This window comes from Equus caballus, chromosome 19 (assembly GCF_041296265.1).
Source record: "Equus caballus isolate H_3958 breed thoroughbred chromosome 19, TB-T2T, whole genome shotgun sequence".
Taxonomy (NCBI): Eukaryota; Metazoa; Chordata; class Mammalia; order Perissodactyla; family Equidae; genus Equus; species Equus caballus.
The window spans coordinates 64,268,876-64,288,054 of NC_091702.1; the positions used below are offsets into that span (position 1 = coordinate 64,268,876).

Sequence of the window (19,179 nt, forward strand, 5' to 3'; positions counted from 1 at the left end):
CAGCAGAAAGAGGAGGATTGGCAGCAGATGTTAGCTCAGGGCTAATCTTCCTCAAAAAGAAAAAAAAGGCTGTTGCTGTATTGATGCTACTGAAGTCTTCTACCGTGAGGATGCCAATGTCTGATCCTGAGATCACTGCACCCTTGGTTGCCATTACCAGTGCTGCCAAGGCAATTGTCACAGCCGTATTAGTATTACTTTTTGGTTTAAGGAGGAGTTCTGCACTCCTTAGAACAAGCGTTAGTTCTCTCTTCCCGTAAAATGAGTTCATTTTGAGGAGAATCTAGAGTGCCTCATGGAAGTAAATTGCAAGTATGGCTGTACCGTTGCTTCAGTAGCTGTGGCACGTTAGAAATGAAATACAGGGTGAACACAGAGTAGGCTCAAGGATGGGACTCATGTTGTAACCACCCTCCTCCCAGCCTGTCTGTCTCACAATCAGGAAGAGTAAATAGAAATTATTTAGATCTTCTCACGAGGAGATGTGATGTTCTGACGTTATTGTTATTGTTCTGCTACTGGTAAACACACCAACTCGTGTAACAAAGATGGAATGTCAAGTAGCAACTAAAAATTGGTAGGTTGAACAATGGAGGCTATGACTGAAAACTGAGGAAGTTTCCCCTGAAAACCTAGTACTTGTGCCCTTGATAATACACATGGAGAAATGTTATATAAAGGCTGAAAGTCTTACTCTAGCCTTAGCCTGTCATTAGTGTTCAGAACTGTTATTACTGACTATAAGACAACCTGAATGGAATTATGCAGGAAAAACAAATCTTGTGTTTTATGCCAAAAATAAAGGAATAATAGAAAACATCAAGAGTGAATAGGAAATGTAAATTAAAATGGTCTCCTTAAAGTAGGGTATTTGTTTTTTCTAGATGACGATTTAGTATTTTAGCATATTGATAACTCAATTATCAAGCTTTATATTACTCCTGTAACAACTTTTAACCAATATTTGTTAAGTCTGTACTATGATCTTACACTATGATAAATGCCATATCTGTATTAACTTATTTAGTACAGGCTTGAATTGCAGCTCAGGGAATTTGCTTAACTTCTTTCTCTATGCCTCAGTTTACTTCATCTGTAAAATGGGATAATGCCTAGGTATGGTAGAAGAGTAAATGAGAAAATCAGCTTTTCACTTTCAATTTGGTAACTTTCTACATCAATACATAGAAATCTATTTTATCTTCTTTTACTTATATTTACTTCCTTATGAGTAGACATTTAGGATATTTTTCACTTTTTGTCTGTAGAGCAGTGCTATAGTAAGTGGATTATACACATGTCTTTGTGTATTTATTCTTGTAAATCCTTATAGTGCCATTCTCTCCTATATTTTAGCCAGAATTAGATGTTATCATTGAAATTTTTTTGATAAACCGTTGGCAAAAATAAACATAATTGTTTTCATTTTAATCATTTTTTATTTTTAGTGAAGATGGATTTTGTATTTCTTACATAAGTTTTCTCCCTACTCTTTGTATGTATTGAGGTGTTCCTTCTGTTTCTATTATTTTAAGAACTCCTCTTAAATGTATTAACTGTTACATGTATTGCAGAAATTTTTTCAAGTTTCCTATTTGGAATTTTACTTTGTTTATAGTATCTTCTGTAGTATAGAAATTTTAAATTTTATTTTGTAAAATTTATCAGTGTTTGACCCCTGTGTTTTGGTTTTTCCTTGGACCTCCTCAACCCCAATATAGAAATAGGTCAATCAACTGCTGTTTTAATTTTTGATGCTTTATATGAGGTATCAGAACCAGAACAATAGTTTGGAGATTACTTTTCTCATTGAAGTTCTGATTGCTTTTTTGCCTTTCTGTAGTCTCGTGTAAATGTCTATGGATACTTGGGTTGCTTCCACCTTTTGGCTCTTGTGAATAACACTGTTATGAACATCAGTGTGCAAGTATCTGTCTCTACTTTCAGTTGTTTTGGGTGTCTACCCAAAAGTGGAATTGCTGGATCATATGGTAATTCTATTACTGATTTGTGTGTGTGTGTGTGTGTGTGAGGAAGATTGGCCCTGAGCTAACATCTGTTGCCAATCTTCCTCTTTTTGCTTGAGGAAGATTGTCATTGAGCTAACATCTTTGCCAATCTTCCTTTACTCTATGTGGGATGCTGCCTCAGTGTGGCTTTATGAGCAGTGCTGGGTCCATGCCCTGGATCCGAGCCTGAGAACCCTGGGCCACCAAAGCAGAGTGCGCAAACTTAACCACTATGCTACCAGGCCAGTCCCTATTTTTAAGTTTTTGAGGAACCACCATACTGTTTTCCATAGCAGCTGCACCATTTTACATTGCCACCAGCAGTACATAGGGTCCCAGTTTCTCCACATCCTTGTTAACACTTGCTATTTTCTATTTTTGCATAATAGCTATCCTAATGGATGTGAAGCGATATCTAATTGTGGTTTTGATATGGATTTCCCTAATGACTAAGATGTTGAACATCTTTTGATGTACTTAGTGGCCATTCATATATCTTTTTTGGAGAAACGTCTGTTCAAGTCCTTTGCCCGTTGTTGAATTGGATTTCTTTTTATTTTTGAGTTTTTGAAGTTTTATATATATTCTGAATATTAATATTTTATCAGAAATATGATTTGAAAATGTTTTTTCCCATTCTGTGGCTTGCCTTTTTGCTTTGATAGTACCCTTTTATGTACAAAAGTTTTAATTTTGATAAAGTCCAAGTTGTCTATTTTTCCTTTTGTTCCCTGTGCCTTTGGTGTCACATCTAAGAAATTATTGCCAAATCCAATGCCATGAAGATTTTTCCCTATTCTAAGAGTTTTATGGCTTTAGCTCTTGCATTTAGGTCTTTGATCCATTTCAAGTTAAGTTGTGTGTATGGTGTTAGGCAAGAGTCCAACTTCGTTCTTTTGTACGTGGATCTCCAGTTTTCTCAGCATCACTTGGTGAAAAGGCTGTCTTCCCCATTGAATGGTCTTGGTACCCATAATAAAAATCATTTGACCATATATTCAAGGCTTTATTTCTGGGCTCTGTATTCTATTCCATTGGTCTGTGTATCTATCTTTATGCCAGTACCATGCTGTTTTGATTATTATAGCTTTGTAGTAAGTTTTGAAACCAGAGAGTGTGAGACCTCCAAGTTTGTTCTTTTTCAAGATTATTTTGGCTATTGGGGGTCCCTTAATTTTTTGTATGAATTTTAGGACAGATTTTTTTCTTCCTAGATTTGTCATTGCAATTGTAATAAGATTGTGTTGAATCTGTGGATAGTTTTGGTATTGACATCTTAATAATATTAAGTCTTCGAATTCATGAACATTTGATGTGTTCATTTATTAATGTCTTTAAATTCTTTCAGCACTGTTTTCGTTTTTTGAGTCTTTTGTCTCCTTGGTTAAGTTAATTTCTATGTTTTTTATTCTTCTTGAAGCTATTATAAATGTAATTTTTTTCTTAATTTCCTTTTTTGTTTATTAACTCTAACAGCTGTGTTTGTGTGTGTGTGTGTGTGATCTTTAGAGTTTTCTACATGTAAGATCATACTGTTTGTGAGCACATTATTTTATTTCTTCCTTTCCAAATTAAGTGCTTTTTATCTTTTTTTCTTGTGTAATTGCTCTGGATAGAACTTCAGGTACTATGTTGACTAGAAGTGGTGAAAGTGGGCATTCTTTTCTTATTCCTGATGTTAGAGGAAAAGCTTTTAGCCTTTCACCATTGAGTATGATGTTCGCTGTGGGTTTTTCATATATGGCTTTTATTATGTTGAGGTAGTTTTGTTCTATTCCTAGATTGTTGAGTGTTTTTATTAGGTGTTGAATTTTGTCAAGCACATTTTCTACATTGAGATGACCATGTGGTTTTCCTCTTTCATTCTGTTACCGTGGTGTCTTGCATTGATAGATTTCTGTATGTTGAACCATCCTTGAATTCCAGGAATAAATCCATGTGGTTATGGTGTATAACTGTAATAAGCTGTTGAATTCTGCTTGGAGTATTTTGTTGAGGATTTTTGCATCAGTGTTCGTAAGGGATATTGATCTGTAGTTTTCTTGTAGTGTCTTTTTCTGGTTTTGATATAGGACAATGCTGGCCTCATAAACTGACGTAAGAAGTGTTCCATCCTCTTAAATTTTTTGGAAGAGTTTGAAAAGATTATCTGTTAGTTGTTCTTTACAAGTTTGTGGAATTCATGAGTTGAAGCTATCAGATTCAGGGCTTTCTTTTGTTGGGAGATTTTTAGTTAACTAACTCAATGTCCTTACTAGTTATGTGTCTATTCAGATTTTTTATTTCTTTGTGATTCAGTATTGGTAGGTTTTGTGTCAATAGGAATTTGTTTGTTTCATCTAGGTTGTCTAATTTGTTGGTATACAGTTGTTTATTGTATTCTCTTGTAATCTTTTTTATTTCTGTAGGACTGGTGGTAATTCCTCATTTTCTTTTCTGATTTTATTAATTTGCATCTTCTCTCTTTTTTTCTTAGTCCATCTATATAAAGCTCTGTCAATTTTGTTGTCTTTTTGAAGAACTAACTTTTGGTTTAGTTGATTTACTCTTCTGTTTTTCTATTCTCTATTTTATTTATCTTTGCTCTAATTTTTATTCTTCTTCTTCTGTTCTTGAATTTAATTTGTTCTTCCATTTCTGGTTCCTTAAATTGTAAAGCTAGGTTGTTGATTTGAGATATTTCTTCTTTTTTGATATAAGCATCTACAGCTATATATTTCTCCTTTAGCACTGCTTTTGCTGTGTCTCATGTTTTAATATGTTATGTTTTTGTTTTCATTCATCCCTAAGCGTATTCTAATTTCTTTGTGATTTTTTCTTAGACACATTGGTTGTTTGAGATTGTGTAGTTTAATTTCCACAAATGTGAATTTTCTAATTTTTCTACTATTATTGATTTCTAACTTCATCCTGTGTTATCAGAGAAGATGCTTTGTGTGATATTTATCTTTCTAAATCTATCAAGACTTAATTAGCTGTCTAAACTATGATCTATCCTGGAGAATGCTTATGTGAAATTGAGAAGCATATGTATTCTGTTGTTAGATAGAGTGTTGTGGATAGGTCTGTTATATCTAGTAGGTTTATTGTGTTGTTCAAGTTCTCTAATTCCTTAGTTATCTTCTATCAGATTGGCCTATCCATTATTGAGAGTGGGGTATTAAAGTCTCCAACTTTTATTGTAGAACTGTCTATTTCTGTTTTCTATTCTGTCAGTTTTTGCTGCATATATTTTGATAGTCTTATTAGGTGTGTAAATGTTTATAATTGTTAAATCATCTTGTATTGAACCTTGTACTAATATATAATATCCTTCTTTGTCTCTTGTAAACTTTTTTGATTTAAAGTCTATTTTGTCTAATCTTAGTATAGCCACCCCTGCTCTCTTTTGGCTAGTATTTGCATAGAATATCTTTTTCCATCCTTTTACTTTCAACCTATTTGTGTCTTTGGATCTAAAGTACATCTCTTGTATACAGCCTATGATTGAATCATATCTTTTTATCCATTCTGCCAATCTTTGTCTTTTATTTGGAGAGTTTTAATTAATTACATTTAAAGCAACTATTGATAAGGCATGGAGTTATTTTCTCTCATTTTGATATTTGTTTTCTATATGCCATATACCTTTTTTGCCCCTTATTTCCTGTATTACTGTCTTTCTCTGTATTTACTTGATTTTTTTATAGTGAAACTTTTTTATTCCCTTCTCTCTGTATTCTGTAGCTTATTTCTTTGTGGTTACCACGGGGATTACATTTAACATTCTGAAGTTATAACATTCTAATTTGAATTTATACCAGCTTAATTTCAATAACATACAAAACTGTGCTCCTATATACAGCTTCATCCTCACATCCTTTCAATTATTGATGTCACAAAATTGTATTTTTATGCGTTTTGTGTTTAAAAACATAGTGTAGTAATTTAAAAATTGCAGAAGTCTCTTAAATCATGTAGAAAACAAAAAGGCAAATTACAAACCAAATTTACAATAATACAAGCTTTCATAATTGTCCATGTATTTACTTTTACTAATAACCTTTATTTCTTCATGTGGCTTTGAGTTACTCTCTAGTGTCCTGTCATTTCAATGTGAAGAACTCCCTTTAGCATTTCTTGTAGGGCTGGTCTAGTGATAATGAACTCCCTCAGCATTTGTTTATCTTGGTATGTCTTAATTTTGCCCTCATTTTTGAAGAACAGTTTTACCAGATATAGTATTTCTGGTTGATGTATTTTTCCTTTAGTGCTTTGAATATACCAACCCAAGGCCTTGTGGCCATCACGGTTTTAGATGAGAAATCTGCTCATAATCTTATTGATCCTTTGTATATGACAAGTTGCTTTTGTCTTGGTGCTTTCAAGATTCTCTCTTTGCGTTTGTCTTTTGACAATTTGATTATAACATTTCTCAGTGTGGGTCTCATTGAGCTTATTCTCCTTGTAGTTCCTTGGCCTTCTAGGATGTTTATATACATGTCTTTCATCAAATTTGGGATGTTTTGGTGGTTATTTATTCCAATAATCTCTCTGCCCCTTTCTCTCTTTTTCTCCTTCTGAGACTCCAACAATGTGTATATTGATACACTTATTGGTGTCCCACAGGTCCCTTAGGCTTTGTTCATTTTACTGAAATTTTTCTTCATTCTGTTCCTCAGATTTGATAATTTCCATGATCATATCTTCAAGTTCACCAACTGTTTCTTCTGCTTACTTGAATCTGCTTTTGAATTCCTCTAATAAATTTTTCATTTTGGTTGTTCTACTTTTTAGTTCCAGAATGTTCTTATAGTTCATTATATATTTTGTCTCTTTATTGATAGTATCATTTTCTTAACCTTGTCCAAGACTTCTTTTAGCTCTTTGAGGATCTTTAAGACAGTCATTTTTTTTTAAGATTTTATTTTTTTATTTTTCCCTCTTATCCTCAAACCCCCTCAGTACATAGTTGTATATTTTAGATGTGGGTCCTTCTGCTTGTGGCATGTGGGATGCCACCTTGGCATGGCCTGACGAGCAGTGCTAGGTTTGCCCCCAGGATCTGAACCGGTGAAACTCTGGGCTGCCAAAGTGGAATGCATGAACTTAACCACTCGACCACTGGGCTGACCCCTAAGACAGTCATTTTAAAGTCTTTGTCTATTGAATCTGCCATCTGGATTTTTTCAGGGTTAGGTTCTGTTGATTTATTATTATTTTTTCCTTTGGATTAGCCATATTTTCCTGTTTCTTTGTATGCCTTGTGATTTTTTTTTTTGTTGAAAACTCAACATTTGAATCTTATGATAAGTCTGGAAATCAAACTTTTCCCCTTCTCCAGGAGTTTCTGGGTTTTTTCATTTTTTTCTTATTGTTGTAACAAGTCTCTGTCCCAGGGATCAGCCTGATGTGTAAACATAAGGTCGTCTTAGGTCTTTTCTAAGCCTATGCCCTTCCCTAGTTGCATCTCTAATTTTCTTAATTCCCTCATATATGTGATTACTTTTTAATCTCCTAGTCCTTAAATATTTGGTTTCCAAAAGGAAAAAATGGGGAAAATGAAGGGGAGAAAATAAAACAAAACAGGCCCTAACCCTTTAAATCTCCTGGAAGTCATTTTTGCTGGATAAGAAGAGTGTTGCAACAATGGTGTTGGTTGTTGCAACAGTGGCTGCCTGTCTCTATGTTTGCTCATCCATGACCAGAAACAGCAATCAGTGATCAGAATACAGATTCCTGATATTTGGAGGACAAGGTCCTTATTGCTCACCTTGGCATTTGCAAGCCCACACAAACTGTTCTAGGAACTTGGGCCTAGCTGCTTGCTTCAGGGTTGAGGGTGGGGGATTGGTAGCGGCTGTCACCCTAAGGGCTGAAATTAACTGCAGTTAACTGCAATTTACTGTTGAACCTTTTGACTGGAAGTTGTAAGCCTTCAATAGACTCCAGAATTTCAGAATAGTTATCGCAGACAGATTCTGCCAGTGCAGTTGTTGTCTAGGTGGGAAGATGGAAGGTGCTTCCTACTCTACAATCTTCCTGCAGTCACTTGGTATGTGCTTTACAGTTTCCTGTGCAAGGATCCTTGATATCTGATTTTTTAGTGCTTTTATAAATGGTATTGTAAAAACTTCCATGTTGTTAAATAGTTTTGAAAATGTAGTAATTACTGTATAATATATTCTAAGGGAATGCTGTAGGTTAATAATTTTATATAATTTTTTATTTCAAAAATTTTATCCACTTAAATAATACCATAATGAGTTGTTTCATTAATAATAATTATGGGTGAGATTATTGTGTGTAAAGATTTAATTCACTCTATGGCTGTTCTGATTAGTACCAAATTGCTTTCCCAATGATTTGTATCAATTTATTTTTTAAAGTTAATTCATTTTATTGAATATTATTGACAGGACATTGTATTAGCCTTAGGTGTACATCATAATGGTTGTATATATATATATATATATATATATATATATATATATATATAGTGAAGTGATTGGCACAGTAAGTTTTAGTTAACATCCATCATCACACATAATTACAGTTTTTTCTCATGATGACAACTTTTAAGATCTACTGTCTTAGCAACTTTCCAATATACAGTACACTGTTGTTAATTATAGTCACCATGCTGTATAGTACATCCCCAGGACTGACTTATCTTTAAAACTGGAAACTTGTACCTTTTTACTTCCTTGACCCATTTTGAATCTCCCCAAGCCCCCTGCCCAGCTAGCTCTGGCAACCACTAATCTGTTGTCTGTATCTAAGTGTTCGTTTTTTAAAAAGTTTCACGTATACATGAGATCATACAGTATTTGTCTTTCTCTCTCTGACTTATTTCACTTAGCATAATGCCCTCAACGTCTATCCATTTTTCACAAATGGCAGGATTTCTTTGTTTTTTATGGATGAATAATATTCCATTTTGTGTGTGCACGTGTGTGTATATATGTATATGTGTGTTTGTACATGTGTATATGTCTGTATATCTCAATCTCATTTTCTTTATCCATTCATCTATTGATGAACACTTAATTTGTTTCCATGTCTTGGCTATTGTGAATAATGCTGCAGTAAACATGGGCATGCAGATATCTTTTCAAGATAGCGATTTTGTTTCCTAAGGGTAAATATCCAGAAGTGGAATTGCTAGATCATATGGTAATTCTATTTTTAATTTTTTGAGGACCTTCATACTATTTTTCATAGTGACTGCACCAATTTACATTCCCACCAGCAGTGTGTGAGGGTTCCGTTTTCTCCACATCCTTGCGAACATTGTCCTTTTTTTTTAAAGATTGGCACCTGAGCTAACATTTGTTGCCAATCTCCCTTTTATTTTTTCCTTCTTCTCCCCAAAGCCCCCACCCCCCGCTCCCAGTACATAGTTGTATATTCTAGTTGTGAGTGCCTCTGATTGTGCTATGTGGGACGCCACCTCAGCATGGCCTGATGAGCGGTGCCATGTCCACGCCCAGGATCTGAACTGGGGAAACCCCAGGCTGGAGCACACGGACCTAACCACTCCGCCACGGGGCTGGCCCTGCTTGTCTTTTTGATGATAGCCATTCCAACAGATGTGAAGTGATACCTCATGTGGTTTTGGTATGTATTTCCCTGGTGATTAGTGATGCTCAGCTCCTTTTCATGTACCTGTTGACCATTTGTATATTTCTTTGGAAAAATGTCGATTTAGTTCCTCTGCCATTAGTTAATTGGACTGGTTTTTTTGCTGTCAAGCTGTATGAGTTCTTTATATATTTTGGGTATTAACCCTTTATCAGATATGTGATTTGCAAATATTTTCTCCTATTCCATAGGTTGCCTTTTTAAAAAAATCTATTTTGTTGAGGTCATATTGGCCTTTTAACATTGTATAAATTTTAGTTGTACATTATTATATTTCAGTTTCTCTAAAGATTGCATCATATTCACCACCAATAGTCTAGTTTTTATCTGTCACCATACTATAGGTTGCCTTTTCGTTTTGTTGATGGTTTCCTTTGCTGTATAGAAGCTTTTTAATTTGATGTAGTGCCGCTTGTTTATTTTGCTTTTGTTGCCTTTGCTCTGGTGTTAAATTAAAAAAGTTTTTTACCAAGGCTGATGTCAGAGAACTTATGTTTTTTTCCTAGGGGTTTTATGGTTTCTGGTCTTACATTTAAGTCTTTAATCCATTTTGAGTTGGTTTTTGTGTATGGTGTAAGATACTGGTCCAGTTTCATTCTTTTGCTTGCGGCTGTCCAGTTTTCCCAATACCATTTATTGAAGAGACTATCCTTTCCCTATTGTATATTCTTGTCTCCTTTGTCATAAATTAATTGACCATAAATGCAAGGGTTATTTCTGGCTCTTTATTCTGTTCCATTGATCTATGTATCTATTTTTATGCCAGTTCCATATTGTTTTGATTACTGTAGCTTTGCAATATAGTTTGCAATCAGGAAGTATGATGCCTCCAGCTTTGTTTTTCTTTCTCAAGATTGATTTGGCTATTTGGGGTCACACAAGTTTTAAGATAGTGCGTTCTATTTCTGTGAAAAAGGCCCTTGGAATGTTGATAGAGATTGCATGGAATTGGTAGGTGGTTTTGGGTAGGGTGGACATTTTAACAATATTAATTTTTCTAATCCATGAGGATGGAATGTCTTACTATTTATTTCTGTTTTCAATTTCTTTCGTCAATGTCTTATAATTTTCAGTGTACAGTTCTTTCTCCTCCTTGGTTATATTTATTCCTATGTGTTTTATTCTTTCTTTTTTTTTTTTTTGAGGAAGATTAGCCCTGAGCTAACATCTGCTGCCAATCCTCCTCTTTTTGTTAGGGAAGATTGGCCCTGAGCTAATGTCCGTGCCCATCTTCCTCTACTTTATATGTGGGATGCTTGCTACGGCATGGCTTGACAAGTGGTACGTAGGTCTGTTCCGGGGATCCAAACTGGTGAACCCCAGGCCACCGAAGAGGAGTATGTAAACCAAACCACTATGCCACCGAGCCAGCCCTGTTTTATTCTTTTGATGCAATTGTAAATGAGGTTGTTTTTTCAATTTCTCTTTCTGATAGTTCACTGTCATTGTATAGAAATGCAAATGATTTTTGTAAATTGATTTTGTATCCTGCAATTTTACTGAATTCATTGATTAGTTCTAACAGTTTTTTGGTGGATTCTTTAGTGTTTTCTGTATGTAAGATCATATCATCTGCAAATGATGACAGTTTTACTTCTTCCTTTTTGACTTGGATGCTTTTTATTTCTTTGTCTTGCCTAATTGCTCTAGCTAGGACTTCCAGCACTATGTTTAGGAAGAGTAGTGAGAGTGGGCACCCTTGTCTTGTCCCTCATCTTAGAGGAAAAGCTTTTAATCTGTCACTGTTGAGTGTGATGTTAGCTGTGGGCTTGTTTATTAGTCTTTATTATGTTGAGGTACATCCTTTCTATATTCAGGTGTTTGAGGGTTTATCATGAAAGAATGTTGAATTTTGTCAAATTCTTTTTCTGCGTCTGTTGAGTGATGATATGATTTTTATCTTTTATTCTACTAACGTGGTATATCACATTGATTTATTTGTCGATATTGAACCATCCTTGCATCCCTGGATTAAATCCCACTTGATCATGGTGTATGACTTTTAATGTATTGTTGAATTTGATTTCCTAATATTTTGCTGATAACTTTTTGCATCTATGTGCATCAGAGATAGTGGTCTGTAGTTTTCTATTCCTGTAGTGTCTTTGTCTGGCTTTTGTATCAGGGTAATGATGGCCTCATGACATGAGTTTAGGAATGTTTTTTCCTCTTCAGTTTTGTAGAGACGTTTGAGAAGGATTGGCATTAATTTATCTTTTATTGTTTGATGGAATTACCAGTGAAACCATCTGGTCCTGGACGTTTCTGCATTGGAAGGCTTTTGATTACTAATTCAATCATTTTACTTGTTATTTGGTCTGTTCAGATTTTTGTTTTCTTTGTGATTCAGTCTTGTAGGTTATAGGTTTCTAATTATTTATCCATTTCTTCTAGGTCATCCAATTTGTTGGCGTATAATTGTTCATAGTAGTCGCTTGTTTCTTTGTGTTTGTGTGGTATCAGTTTAATGTCTTCTCTTTCATTTCTCTTTTTGTTTATTTGAGTCTTCTCTTTTTTCCTTAGTTTGTGTACCTAAAGTTTTATTCATTTTTTTAAAGTCTTTTCAAAAAACTTTCTCCTAATTTTGTTGATCTTTTCTATTGTTTTCTTGGTCTCTATTTTATTTATTTCTGCTCTGATCTTTGTTGTTTCCTTCCTTCTGCTAACTTTGGTCTTAGTTTATTCTTCTTTTACTGGTTCCTTTAGGCGTAAATTGAGGTTGTTCATTGGAATTCTTTCTCGTTTCTTAATGTAGGCATTTATAACTATAAACTTCCCTCTTAGAACTGATTTTGTAGCATTTCATAGGTTTTGATATTTTCTGCTTACATTTTGGTTTGTTTTAAGATATTTCTTGATCTCCCTTTTGATTTTTTCTGTGACCAGTTGGTTGTTCAGGAGGATATTGTTTAATCTTCATATGTTTGTGAATTTCCAGCTTTCCTCTTGTTACTCATTCCTAGTGTCATACTCTTGTGGTTGGAAAAGATACTTGGTATGATTTCAGTTTTCTTAAATTTGCTGAGACTTGTTTTGTGTCCTATCATATGATTTATCCTGGAGAATGTTCTGTGTGCACTTGAGAAGAATGTGTATTCTGGTGATATTGATTAGCGTATTCTATAAATGCATGTTAGATCTGTTTGGTCTAAGGTTCTTATCCAACCTTTCTCTGTTGATTTACTGTCTGGATCCTTTATCCATTGCTGAAAATGGGGCACTGAAATCCACTACTATTGTATTAAGTTTTCATTAATAGTGACGTTGTGCTTTATCATTCCAAAACTTGTTTTTCACAGAGGCTTATGTTTTATATATTTAACCAGTACCTATATTTTAAATTACTTCCTCTGTAGGTAAAATTTCTTACCACACTCCAAATTTTATTTTGTATTTAAATTTTGATATATGAACTATGCTTGAAACATATTAACAATTATCTTTTCTTATAATTTTTTGAATACACATAGGTGTGGTTATCATGTACTTGTGTTCATGGAACTTTTACTTTTTAGACCTCTTTGATGTATTTAATACTTGTATTATTCTTTTGCTCATTTTGCATATGGCACAATCCTGAAGTGTGAGTATCTTGTTTTTTCTCCCAAAGAAACCTGTAGACTTTAAAGGTAGAACAGGGATGAAAACTTATTTCTCAAATCTGAGTTCAGTATTCTTTCTACTGTTCAGATCATATACTTTGCTATATGGAATTGTATTTGTAACCTGTTGGACTTTTATCTTGAGTATATACCAGCTGGCTTCTAAATTCATTTAGGTTTAGAAGAATTGAGTATAATGTTATTTTGTTTTGCAGGGGTTCACAGCCAAGAAAGACAGTAGATAATAATTATACAAAGCAGGCTGCAGACACTAAAGAAAAGCGGAGAGATGACGATGGCATTTCTCTTGTAATGTCTGATACTCACCCAAAAGGTTTGTGAACCTTAGAAAACTTGTCATTTGAATTTTTATCTGTTGAATTTGTAATAATTTTAAGTTATCAGTAACTTTAATCTTACACTTAAAGGATATGTGAAAGTAAAGGGAGATTATTTAGCAACACAAATAAAATTGCTTAATTTACTATTTTTATACTGTCGTATACATTTCTTGACTTAGTTACTAAATCCAAAAGTTAAATTTGAATATTATTTTTTTGTTGTTGGGACTGGGCATACAGGTACAAAGTGGTAATGTTAGTTTAGCTATTTCTAAGTGTTGTTTCCATACATATGTCTGGTAATTCATAATACAACTAACTCAGTTATTATTATTAGCTTCCCACTGTCTATCCTCCTACTATGAAATACATTCTTTATTCATTAGAATTTCTCTCAACTCTAGGAGGATGCCAATACAAGCCACTATTAGCAAATTTAAAGGTAAATACATCCTAGACTTCTGAAAGTTCTTTGTAGGACTCTTTGCATGTAGGGTTAAAAAATGACTTCTTTTCTCTATTTTGTTTCTCTTTTAAGATTTTAAAATAATTTATAAAAATTTGCACCAAAACAATTTACTACATCAGTCAGATGTGAAACTGACATCTTCAAGGGTCTCTTGGATTGTTGATAGCTTCAAACTAGTTGAGGTATTTTGTTTCCTGAATGATTTTATAAATTATTGACAAGAAAAGATGGTTCTTTAATGACACTAGGCAAAGATTCTTTGTACTTCATCTGGGACACAGCTATTTACACATTTTTAGCAGCCTTTTTCATAGAAGAGGAAAACTTAAAAGGAAACTAGACTAATAACTTTGATGTATACAGGAAATCAGCTACAACTATTATGAGAGCAATCTAGAGAAAGCATTGAGACTCTGTAGACATAATCTTTCAATTAGTGACTAAGTCCTGTCTGCACATAATGAGAAGTATTTATTTTCTTATGAATTGTACTTTTTTCAGAAATAATTATCTTTAATTACCAAATGAAAATATAAGTATTAGTACAAGTGGGCTTGGTTCAGATGCTGTCAAAGACACTGGTAAGCCTTCACGTTCCACTGCTTTCCTGGGTAGGGTAGGAATAGTTAAACAAAAAGCTTTCAGACTTATGCCCGTCAGTATTACTTCAAAGTCACAGTGGGATTTTGGACTTACAGCAGGGGAAAAATGCATGACAAAAGAAATGCTTTATGGTTTCTTAGTATCCCTGAACGTTCTCCTCATAGGTAAAGTGTTTTTAAGACAATTAGCTATTGAAACTCTCCGTGTTTTAATCCTAATAATTGTGTCTAATACCACTTGTTTAACATAAAACCGTAAATTAATGGTAATTCTGAATTAAACCCCAATTGTACCGTTATTTTGTTGTACATTAAATTTGCCTTGTGGAATTTGCTTCTATGAAAATAATGCATTGGAAATATTTAGTAGTCTTTTCTTTATAGGAATTTGTCACCTCTTTAATTTTATGTGTTAGTAATATTTGTAAGTTAAGTTGTATATATTATGCAGGTAGAATACTATTTTTACAATCTTTAGCACTATCTAATAAATTGATTCCTGTTTTCCATGAGATAGTCTTGGCTGATGTGTAAATAGTAAATTATTTGAAGGAAAACTCCTGTATAACAAGAATTTTTCTCAAGTTCCTTTCCTTTCATCAGTCTTTTTGCTATAGTATTTATGTTTAGAAATTGTGATTTGATACAGTATTTATATGTAGAAATTGTATTTGACTACTTTTACAGTTTACAAAATTACAAATAAAATTTATTGTGCTTTTCAGAATACTGTGTTGCTGATTTGGGAGAGTTTATTTTCCTGGGGGAGGGAGTAAAGAGTGTTTTCTTTGGAAATTGGAAACTGTTGACTTTCTTGGAGTTTTTGCCCTCAATCCTGTTCAAATGCTTGCATTTTAAGCAATGACAGAGATATTATGAATGTTAGTCATTAGGTGTCTATGACGCTACAGTAAGAGCAAGAATAGTTTGAGGGGAAGGTGTGTAGTGTTGAAGAACTTTGAACGAAGGAGAGGTCAGGCCAGTCAGTGTTACAGGAATTCAAGGAAGCTGCTTTGGGGCTTGCTTTGTGTAAACTTTGAGTTGATACTTGTGTGATATAGCTTCAGAAAGCAAAATAATTTAGGATAATCTTCAGTTAGTTAGGTAGGACCTTTTGGAAGGTATTTTCATACAGTACATATATTTGGTAACTGAAAGACTCAGGATTTTTAGTAATAATTGACATGAGTTTCAAAATAATGCTTGTTGATTTAAAAAAGGGAGCACTTCATTCTCTGTAGAGCAGTAGATTTGTTGGAGACTTAAAATGTCAGAGTCTTAATTTTTAAAAGGAAGAAGCAAACTGTGAAGCAAATGGATAGACTTGTGAATGATCCCATCACAGTCAGCTGCTGAGGAAAGGTATTTCACCTCCTTTTAAAAGAGCAGTGAGCAATACTCTATTCTTTCCAATTATTGTCCCTTTTCACTTTAAAAAGTATATGTGTATATATAAAACTTACATTTTAAAAAGACAACTAATTTCTAAAATCAGAATGAATTATCGAAATGTTTTAAGACATGAGTTTTCCAAATTTTATTAAGACCTCTTTTTGTGTCTTACAGTCAAATGCAGTTATAATAACAAAAGGAAGATGGTTTTGTTGCTGTGCTTTGTTTACTAAAGAATACTCCTTTTTAATATATTGTACATTTTTATTGTACAATGAACATTTACTTCGTGTATATAGTTTAAAATAGGATCTCTCTTTGTATTCCCCCATGTCAGTATGAGAATTTAACTGTGGACTTCTTTTTAAATTAGCTTTGGAAATAATATAGCAATTTTGATGATGTTTCTTTGAGCTCCTCTAAAATGGATTCTTTCTGTACTTTTTGGCCATATTTATGTCTCTTTTGTTTTTTAAGACCTCAATAGTGGAAGTAGAGGGTGTGATCATCTGGAAGAGGGGAGCAGAAACAAGGATGATACCTATTTTGATTCAAAAATGGAACCCACTCTGATTTCCAGGAAGAGAAAGAAAAGGCACAGAAGTAGTATACTAGATTCTCATAATTCAACTACTTCTTTGTATAAGTCAGCAGAACAGACAGTAAGTAGAGGTATTTGATGTCATATGAAATAGTTTGTGCTGTGATAAAAATGAATTGACTGAAGCCAGATAGAGAAAGACACTCTCTGTATGACTCCACTCATATGTGGAAGTTAAACATGTAGACAAAGAGAACAGGTTAGCGGTTACCAGGGGAAAGGGGGTTGGGGGGTGGGCACCTACAACAAGGGTGAAGGGGTGCACCTACAACACGACTGACAAACAATAATGTACAACTGAAATTTCATAAGGTTGTAAACTATCATAATCTCAATAAAAAGTTAAAAAAAAGGGATAAGAAAGGAAAAAAAAAAAGGCACATCATGCCAGCAATTGTTTCACTTGTTTTTACTTGAATTGCTTTATATGGAAACATCAAGATTTATACTGAAAAATCAGTGGAACAGGTAATGAAGGATGTATCTAAGGGCTCTTCCCAGAGACTGACATGAAATTTTACAGGCCTCAGTAAACATTTATTGGTGGGGAAAGAAAAAAGAATTAACTGTGGCCAAGTAAAGTTGTTCTAGCATTTTGCTTTTATCGTCAAATTTCTTTTCTTTGCCTATTTTTTTGACTCTCTCATTTTAAAAAAATAATTTAAATGAAACTTTTTGCAGTAATACAGTTGGAACAAATTTCAAATATTATGAATGAATAAAAAAATTAAAATTGCTCCTTCTCCAATACTACTCCTTACTTAGTAGTTTGGTGTATACCCTTCAGACTTGTTTTCTTTTATTTTCCCTTATTTTAACTAAATACTAATACTATTCATACTGTCCAGCCAATTGCTTTTTCACTTGCTCTGTAAAATTATTACCAGATTTCTTTTGTCAGAAGTAATTTACTTACCAACTTCCTTAGGCTTCTCTTTATCTAGAGTTTAGGGAATTTGTTGTAAGTGAAGAATTACCATACTTAATGTGTACATATTTATTTTTCAAAGACTTAGTATACAGTTAACAATAAAACTATAAGAGGACATCTTTTTGATTTCTTTGATTCACAAGGCATTTCAGGATTTTGCTGTGCCTTTGTGTTATGATTTATAGAGTACTGGAGATGTGAAGGTGGTGATTGATTTTCATGAGCTTTCATATTGTTATCCTCTTAAGTTTTTAAATTTTTGCTTTTGTTCCTGAAGTCATATGATGTCATATGACCTCATTACTTCTGCAAAATAAAACTAAAAAGCATTTCCTTTTATTATAAAGTTGATTCAGTTCATGGAAGAGCATCTGAACCACTGGCAAATAGAGGGGTTTCCCCATCCTGTCCTTTTAAAAAATGTTTAGGCGTCCAATTGGACAGACCAAACTCTATCTTTATACGTGGGAGACACTGGCAAGAGTAATATAGTATAATTGTGTAGTTTTCTATCCCTGTAGTATAGAAATTATATAATAATTTCACTTTTATATTCTTAGGAATTTAAACTTAAAAAAATTCTTTATACTAGCCAAATTTGAAAAATGCTAATTTTTTGTATGTGTTTATGTTCAGAAAGAACAGGAAAATGACTCAACAGTATCCATTGAGTTTGAAAAGTCAAGTGAAAACTATCATCAAGACTCAAAACTGCTTGAAGAAGTTACACCTGTACCTATAGGAAGTGATTTTACTAAAGCATCCTCACTCCACAGTCCGGAGCCGGCTTTGAGTGCTGCTCCCAAAAGCGCCTCTGACTATTCAACCACTGAAACTTTTGAGAGCTCTCCCTCCCCCGATATCGTGGGGAATTCCACCCTGCTTGAGAAGGCTGAGAATGAGTTGGACACAATAGAAAAGACTGTTTTAAGTGAACCCAGTGAAGGGAACCAGTCGCTGATCTCAGCTGAACCAAGTAAGTAATAGGATGTTAGAGGCTCTTAATTTTCTCTGCTTTGCTTAAGTTGTTTTATTTCTCTTCTTGAACAAATTTGCTAAGGCAATAAGCTGTTTATGACGTCACTATGGAATATATTAACTTTAGAAAAAAAGACTTGAGGTTTTGGGACTTCGTGCATTTTGTAATATTGATTTAGGTGAACAATGGAGTACTTGGAAGCAGAAGTAATTTTTTTTTTTATATTAGTGTAGTGTAATTCATCTCATCAGTCAGTTTTTAAAAGGATTCTGTAAGGACCATTATTATCGTCATTTTGGTTGATGAAGCTGAAGTACAGAGAGTTTAGGTACTATTTAACTATTGTCATTAATTTGATTTAATTAATTTTCGACTATTTGATGCAGTCATATGGTACAGAAAAGATTCTGAACTATGTACAGTGAATAGTCTCCGCATCCTGTGCCCATCTGTTTCCCCCTCTTGGAAGCAACTAATGTCACATGACTTAAAGTACAATTTAGAATGATGGCACAATACATTTTTAGAACTAGAACTTGTTCCTAAGTTCTCCTCGGCTTTATCCATTTTTAAATATCTTCATCCTGCAGAAGGTAAAATGGGATTATTAAAGGTATATTGCATGAATTA

At 33.7% G+C, this 19,179-nt stretch overlaps 1 protein-coding gene across 7 annotated transcripts in view; it reads left to right on the forward strand.

The window, feature by feature from the left end:
- Window positions 1-19,179, forward strand: part of SENP7 (SUMO specific peptidase 7) — a 141,968-nt gene that overhangs the window by 85,256 nt on the left and 37,533 nt on the right. For 6 of the 7 annotated variants that reach the window (XM_001502084.6, XM_014732910.3, XM_014732911.3 and 3 more), the window contains 3 exons: window positions 13,450-13,568; window positions 16,516-16,700; window positions 18,207-18,546. In XM_001502084.6, coding sequence (XP_001502134.5) covers window positions 13,450-13,568; window positions 16,516-16,700; window positions 18,207-18,546 — 644 coding nt within the window. Of the gene's footprint in view, window positions 1-13,449; window positions 13,577-16,515; window positions 16,701-18,206; window positions 18,547-19,179 lie in introns of those variants that run through there. The other variant, XM_014732913.3, reaches the window with a different exon arrangement.